The 7,226-nt window shown below is 66.5% G+C and overlaps 1 protein-coding gene across 2 annotated transcripts; it reads right to left on the bottom strand.

Annotated features, from left to right (window-relative positions):
• Positions 1 to 600: 600 nt before the first annotated feature.
• On the bottom strand, positions 601 to 5,898 carry LOC133077187 (cytochrome P450 11B1, mitochondrial). 2 transcript variants are annotated; one of them, XM_061171904.1, is made up of 9 exons: positions 5,660 to 5,898; positions 5,172 to 5,327; positions 4,103 to 4,302; positions 3,791 to 3,994; positions 3,368 to 3,522; positions 1,655 to 1,821; positions 1,141 to 1,219; positions 849 to 1,046; positions 601 to 714 (listed from the first exon to the last, which is right to left on the bottom strand). In XM_061171904.1, exons 1-9 carry the CDS (start codon positions 5,896 to 5,898, stop codon positions 601 to 603), a joined length of 1,512 nt encoding a protein of 503 aa, XP_061027887.1. The 2 variants fall into 2 exon arrangements, with proteins under 2 accessions (XP_061027887.1, XP_061027888.1); XM_061171905.1 differs by lacking the exon at positions 849 to 1,046.
• Between the last annotated feature and the right edge of the window lie 1,328 nt (positions 5,899 to 7,226).

Here is a 7,226-nt window from a genome sequence, read left to right as displayed (position 1 = left end):
GCTGGGCACTTCGGCCACAATCCCAGAGGACTGGCTCTGCCAGGAGGAGCCCATGCGGCCTGAGTGGAACAGGTAGATGGACAACTAACAACCCAGCTTGAAGGGCAAGTCCACGCCAGAGCACTGCAGACAAAAGGGACGGCATTTGAAATGGCAACCAGCAGGGCAGGGGACGCCCAAGTTGTCAGCTCCTGCATGGGGGCAGAGTTTAGCATAGAGGGCATAGAGACTGGACAGGGAGGCAGAGGGCGGCGTCTGAGGCCCCTTTGCTTGGATGGACACACGGGGAGCCTGGAGCTAGTGCTGGGGCGACAGGGGCTCCAAGGCCCTCAGATGGTGCCCCTTGCAGGACAGGGCCCTGGTGGGACCGGGCACACGGCCAGGACCTGCGACCAAGTTTCATCCCCAGCTCTGCCCGGGCCTCGCTGCACAGGCTGGCAAGCCCTGACCCTCGGAGGGCTGGGCTGTTGCATTTGTGCAACGTGCGGCCTGGACGGTGGTGTGGCTCAGGAAGCAGGGCCCATGGGAGAAAAGAGGGGTGGCCTGGGGTCAGGCAGAGGGAGCGTGTGGTGTGACTAGCCCGACCGAGTGGCGACGTGACTAGCTGATGGCCCGGAAGGTGAGGAGGGGGAGGGTAGAGGGCATCAATACGAAGCGGTAGATCATCTTTACGTCCTCTTGCACCAGCGTCTCCACCAGGAAGTTTTTCAGCACCTAGGACAGAGGCGCGGGTTCTGCCTGGCCCGGCCTCCCCTGCCTTCCAGGGCCCGGAGGACGGGCGCCCCAGGAGCAGAAGCCTGAGGCTCCCAACCAGGCTGCCCGCCCAGGACCCCTGCAGGCCCACTCACGTGGTGCAGCAGCAGCAGCACCTCCGCCTCCGCCAGGCGCCGCCCCAGGCACTGACGCACGCCGAAGCCGAAGGCCAGGTGTGCCAACCTGGGGCCCGCGGCCCGGCTGTCCAGCCAGCGCTGGGGATGATAGCGCTCGGGCCTGGCGAACATGGCGGGGTTTCGACCCAGGGAGTACAGTAGCACCTTCACCAATGTCTGCAGACAGGTGGGGAGGGGCAGGGTCAGAAGCCCTGTGGGTGAAGGTCAGAGGGCGGGGTGTCTGACAGAGGAGCCCTGCGGCCTCACTCACCCCGGCCGGGACGTGGTAGTTCTGCAGCACCAAGTCTGAGCTCACCTGTCGCTCCAAGAAGACACCCACGGGGTACAGCCTGTGCACAGGGGCGGCCGACAGGGCCCTCAGCTGCGACAGGGCCCTCGCTTCCCTTCTGCAGCCTTCCTAGCCCAGCGCCCACGGCCCGAGGGCAGCTCCCCCAGCGCCCTCACAGGCCGCTCCTGGCACCGGGAAGCCCAAATCCCAAGGGGCAGCTTCCTTGCATCTCCTGAGTCAGCCAAAGCTGCCCCGGCCTGAGCAGCCCCGGGCCAATGAGGACACGACCGACGATGGTCCCGGGACACTGAGGTGGGATCCCAGAGGGAGAAGCACCCCCATCCCTCTAGGGAGAGGAAGAGGAGGTGCAGGGGGACGTAGCCTTGGGCCAAGCTGCCGATCAGCAGCCCCAGCATCTGCCTGCAAGCCCCGGCGAGCGGGCTGTCCCGACGGCGGGGCCAGGGCAGCGGGGGTAGCCCAGGTCTACCACGCCTACCTCAAGGTCTCCTTGAGGGCCGCCCGCAGCAGGGGCAGCTCCGTGGTTGCCCTCTGGGGATTTTCTGAGACCCTGGCCTCGGCCACCAGGCTCTCCTGGCGCAGGGCCTGCTGCACTTCCGGGTTCCGAGCCAGTTCAAAGAGAGTCATCAACAAGGGGAAGGCCGTCTGCAGGAGCCACGGGGCCAGGGCTCAGACCTGGGCACAGGCCGTGCCCCTCCACCCCCAGGGCACCCCTCCCAGAAAGATGGCCGCCGTCCCCTGGGGCAGGGACCTGCGTGCCGCAGATGAGAAAGCCCAGAGACCTGAACCTCAAGATCCTAAAGCCACCTTGTCTACTTCCCCTGAATCCCTCGGGGAAGGTGTCCCCAACCTCCGTGAAGACCCAGGCCTCCTCCAGCCGCTTCAGAGCCTGGCTCTGACCCTCCTCTGGGCCCAGGAGGTGCTCGCTCTCGCCATCTATTCAGCGGGGAGGGTTCAGGAGCCCCGGGCCCACCTGCTCCCGGTGGGTCACCTCCCTGGCCAGCCACAGGCAGGTCCGAACACGGGGTCCTAACATGAACCGGCCACCCCGGGCCCCAACCGTTTCCTCCTCCTGGATCATCTCCATGTGCGGGGAGAGATGTCCGCCAGCCCAGCCTGAGATCTGGGAGGCTCAATATCTCGTAAATGCCGTCCCCAAGGCAGCGTGGCCCTGGCATCTCCGGATATGCAGATACGGCTCCCTGTTGCTCCTCAGCTTTAGTCCGTGCTCTGCCCTGTGGCCCGAGAGGGTGCCGAAGTCTGAGCGAGACACTCCCTACACTGGCTTCCTCTAGCCTTGGATACAGGCCTGGTGCCCAAGGCCCCTCCTGACAGGGGCCCTGACCCTGTCTGCCCTCCTCTGCCCACTTGCCCTGTTCCCCCCACTCAGCCTCACAGCCCTTCCTCGCTGTCCGATCTTGCAGGGCCTGGCCTGCTGCCCTCCCAGCCTCCTCTTCTTGGCCTGTCTAACTTCTGTGTGGTCCTTCCACATCCAGCGCAAAGACCTCCTTCTCCAGGAAGCCTTCCCAGAGCTACCTCCTGAGGCACAGGCCCTGCGCTGGGCTCTCGCACCTTGTGGTGGCATCACAGCCCCTGCTCAGGGCGTGTCTGCACCAGGGGTCTGTGCCTCTGCTCGGGATCCTGGGTGCCTGGCCCAGAGCAGGCCCTCAGAGATGCTGGCGGATGCAGGTTTGGTCCAGAGGCAGGCAGCTTCGGCTGCACTCACACCCCGGGGCTCACCCTGCCCACTGTGCCGGGTTGCCAGCCACCTGCTCTCCCGCCCACACACTGGAGTCCCTTGCTGTCCTTCCCATCAGTCTGTCACTGCCAAAGGATCTTGAGTGAGAGCCAAAGGTACTCTGTCCCTGGGAAAGGTCCCTGTGTGGGCCTCCAGCCGCGCCTCGGCCATTCCCCCCTCCCCCCCCCGCCCAGGACCTAGATGGTCCCCGGGGTCTCTGCTCCTGCATGCCCCTGGGCCTCGTCCACTCTGCACGCTGCCTGGAGCGTGGTTTCCCACCAGAGTAACCACAACCCCCGCCTTCGAGGCTCGGCTCCCGTGCTCCCCTTCTCAGTTCGGAAGCTGGAGCCGTAGACTGGGGCGGGGCTCGGAGGAGACGTTTGCCATGGGAGGGGGCAGCCTGCAGGCAGGAGGGCTCCCTGTTCCATGGGAAGGGCTGGGCGCGGGCCTGACCGTGTCCACGCTCCCAGCAGTGAGGTCGATAGAGTTGGCCTTGATGGTGTCCAGGGTCATGTCCGCACGCATCAGCAGCTCTGCCACGATGCCGCTGTAGTGCCACGGGTGGCCGAGGGCCAGCTCCTGATATATTCTCCGGATGGCTCTGTTGGCTGCGGGACACACAGAGACAGAGGCCCTGGGTCTGGTGCTGGGAAGCACTTTTTTTGTCATCCTCCTACCGTTCACTCCGCAATACCCCCAGGTCTCCATGTCCTACCCCCATTCTCGGATCGGCCCAGTCCAGCCTCACTGCCAACTCTCTTGGGGACCATGAAGAGGCCACAGGTCCCTCCTGTGGCCTCCGTTCTCCCCAGACTGTGGTGCGTGGAGGGGGCCCTGGGGCCCCTGGTCGCAGCGCTGCCCCACCCCCGCCCTCACCGTACTGGAAGATGTAGTCCCAGGCCTCAAAGTGCTCCTGCCACATGCTGCCGCTCGTCCAGCGAGACAGCCTCCTGGGCACGAACATGAGCTGCACGGTGGACTTGAACATGGCCTCCAGAGCGTGGATAAAGTTCAGGCTGTCAGGATTCGGGTGCTGGGCAAAGAGGCCCAGCTGCTCTCCATAAAGGACTAAGTGGCTGGCTGCGGGGAGGAGGGGGTTCCTGAGCCCGAGGCAGCCCAGGGCCCCATGACCACCTCCCCCAGCCCTCCCCGACCCCGCCCCGGCCCGCTCCGGTCGCGAGCCCCCACCTTCGATGGCGTAGTGGAAGATGCTGGGCCTGATGTCCAGGGTCAGACTCCCCCGGGCATTCTGCACCACCCTCGCCTTCAGGGCCTGGGAGAAGTCCCTGGCCACCCGATCCACCAAGGGCGTGTACTTCTGCACAGCCTGCAGCGACAGCACGTCTGGGTTCAGCCGCAGCCGGTCCAAACGCCACTGGGGCCCGTTTCTGTCGAGCAGGGAGCGGGGCATCAGGGCGTCCAGAGTCAGCAGCTGGCCGCGGCCCTGTACCCCACCTTCCTTTCCCCAGAGGGGAGCGGGCGAGGCGGGGAGCCGCCTGTTCGTTCCTAGGGGGCAGGCTGCCCGCGTTTGGGCCTCGGTGGCGCCTCTTCCTCAGGGCGACCTCGTGCGCTTCGCCCAGGGGAGACGGGCGCCCCTGCCTGAGCCTGCTGCGGGGGCTTGTGCAAACTGGCAGGCCCCGTGCCTGCCACACCCGCCTCCCACCCGGGCCCTCTCTGGGGCTGAGGCTTTTGCTGTGAGGAAGCGGGCTGAGCCCCCAGGCAGGCCTGGCCCAGCTTTGCTCTCGTCACACCTCAGAGCGGGCGAGGCCCCTGGAGACCTTCACCTCCCGGCTCCTGCGATGCTGCCTCGGTGCCAGCCCCACCTGCCCCCTCCCTGCAGAGCCTCTGCTGCTCCGTGGCAGGAACCAAGTCGTGTCTCTCCTAATGTTCACGCAGAGCACGGTGCCGACGGGGGGCTGCCTGCAGGGCCTCCACGGGGCCCTGATGGACCAGGGGAGAAGTCCAAGCCACACGCAAGCCCCTCGGAGGCCTGTGCAGGTGCCGGGCTCCCTGACGGCAGGCATCATCCTTCTTCCTCTGGCCCTGCAGGAAGGGGCCAGGCTCCCCTCCCCAGCCCCAGGGCACACACGACCCCCCGCAGGGCACGGGCATGCTCTGCATCCAGAGCCAGTGGTCACCCTCTCTCCGCCCACCCAGATGGTTCCCGGGCAGGCGTGCGTCAGGGTCTTCCCTGGCTCGCCTCCTCTCTGCACCCAGGCTGCCCGCCCCCTCCGTCCGCATCCCCACTCGCCCTCACAGCAAGAACACGCCGCACGTGAGCCCACGATCCTGTCGGTAGGCCAGCCAGGGCTCCAGGAACATCCGCCGGGGGTGAGGGCTCTCCACCTGCTGCAGCCGCTCCACGTCCTCCGGCAGCATCACAAACACCATGTGTGTCCCTCCCACGTCGTACCTGAGGGACAAGCTCCCAGCCCTGCCGTGGCGCCGCGTCCTCCCCGGGGCCCCAGCTGCAGAACCCGTCCGCCGCTGGCCCGGAGCGGGCGGTCCCTCCCGCCGCCTCACTGAAGCCTCCCCTCCTCTGGGGTCTGCGTTCTGTGCTCCCAGCCGCGAGCCACGCAGGGCTCCGTGCTCACGACGGCCCCAGTCTGCAGACCTGCCCCGCGGAAGCCCCTCCCTGCCCCTCACCCCCACGCCCCGGGCGCCCCTGCGCCCAACAGGGACTCAGCCGCCAGCAGGGACAGAAAGTTAGGGTGTTCTCGCCGAGGTGGGCAGGGAGAGCTTTACCTGAAAATGGGCCCCAGCTCCTGGAAGGTCTGATGCATGTCCAGGTGTATGTTCTCAGAGCCCTGCTCCCTCCACATCTGCAGCACCCGCATCCACTGGTGGCCAGGACACCGGGGCATGGCTTCGAAGGGCAGCACCGCCTTGGGGGCCGGAGTGGCTCTGGTGCCCAGTGTGCGTGCCCTGTGCAGGGACAGCCAGGGCCCTGCCATCCACACTCTGGCCTTTGCCCACAGCGCCATCCTGCTGCGCCCCCGCCCCCTTCAGCCCCATCCTTTTATCTCGCCTGGCTCGCTGGACCGGCCGACTGGATCACGTCAGAGGAGAAACTGTCCCTGGGCCAGACCAGGAAAACCCGGGGCAGTGGTCAGGGCTGGAGGCCTCCAGCGCGGGGAGGAAAGAGATGGACGGGCGCCTAGTCCGGCAGTGACGCAGGCCTGCTGGGGGGTGGCTGTTGAGAGCAGGGGCAGGGTCTGGAGCAGGGACCCGATGGGGTGGGGGTGAGGGCGAGAGGCCTCCCTCCCCCTCCAGTGAGGGAAAGAAGCAAGATGGATAGGTGCCTTATCTTAGCAAGGGATGAAAGGGGACCTTGGGTATTTTCAGCCCTTTTCTACAAGGACCAGAGTGGGAAGCAGGCGTGAGGGCTTTGCTCTAATTTCTTGAGGCCACATGTGTTTTGTCCACTCTTCCCCGGGCCCTGTGCTGGGTCCAGGGAGTGGAGGCAGGAGCCAGCAAGGGGGTCTCCCAAGGGGGGCTTTCAGTCTCACGGGGGCAGAGAGGGGGATCCAAAGACACCACAGGTGGGGGCACTGGGACTGCCAGGGCGCTGATGCGCCCGAGGCCCTGTCTGCCTGGCCTTGCTGGTCCAGCTGAGGAGCAGAGAACACCTGGAAGACGGGGTCACTGGGGGGCTGGCCTGCAAGCCCCTCCTCAGGCAGGAGGGTGAGAGGTCCCCGCCTCCCCCCACGGGGCTTGTGCTCGGGGCCCACACCTTCCTTTTCCCCGGAACCCGTGTTCCCGGGGTGGGCAGAGTCTATGACGGGGGTGTGGTCGTGGACGCCCCCCTCTCCCAGGGACCCTGGCCAGCAAGCACGCAGCCGGAGCCAAGCCTAGGAGCCAACCCTAGGAGGGGGTCCACGGGGTGGGGCCCCGACTCGTCTCTCCCACGCCTGGCAGCGTTCCCGTGAGCTGGGTAGCGCCGTCGCCGTCCCCATTTTCTCAACGGGCGACTGACGCCTGGGGCTTCTGTCACCTCCCAAAGCCCCCCGTCCCGCCCGGTGTGCCAGAGGGGCCCCAGCGCCCTGACCCTGACTTGGGGGTGGGACGGTGAGGCCAGCGCAGCGCAGGCTCTGGAGGCAGGACGGAGGGTATGTGTGGGTTTAGCAGGGTGGCTGACGACCTGAGGGTTACTGGTCATTCTACTTTAATCCGTCCCCCGCTCCTGACGCTTCCTTGGGGAATATTCGGCTGGGGTAATGAGTCAGGACCGCCAAGGCCCCTCGTCAAGCTGAGATGTACGACGTGCCTCAGCCCCAAATGGTGTAAGAGCTGCCCTTGGGCCGAGAAGACG

The sequence above is a fragment of the Eubalaena glacialis genome, chromosome 17 (genome assembly GCF_028564815.1).
Source record: "Eubalaena glacialis isolate mEubGla1 chromosome 17, mEubGla1.1.hap2.+ XY, whole genome shotgun sequence".
Taxonomy (NCBI): domain Eukaryota; kingdom Metazoa; phylum Chordata; class Mammalia; order Artiodactyla; family Balaenidae; genus Eubalaena; species Eubalaena glacialis.
Note: the sequence above shows the minus strand (reverse complement) of the source record. Positions and strands in the feature narration are given on the sequence as shown.

What these genes read in the sequence shown, in the direction of transcription:
- LOC133077187 (XM_061171904.1), bottom strand. Translation starts at nt 5,898, where the DNA reads ATGGCGCTGTGGGCAAAGGCCAGAGTGTGGATGGCAGGGCCCTGGCTG. An exon ending in ACTACCACGTCCCGGCCGGG is followed by an intron (nt 1,047 to 1,140) that starts GTGAGTGAGGCC and finishes ACCTGTCTGCAG; the next exon opens with ACATTGGTGAAGGTGCTACT. An exon ending in TGCTGCTGCTGCTGCACCAC is followed by an intron (nt 715 to 848) that starts GTGAGTGGGCCT and finishes CCTCTGTCCTAG; the next exon opens with GTGCTGAAAAACTTCCTGGT.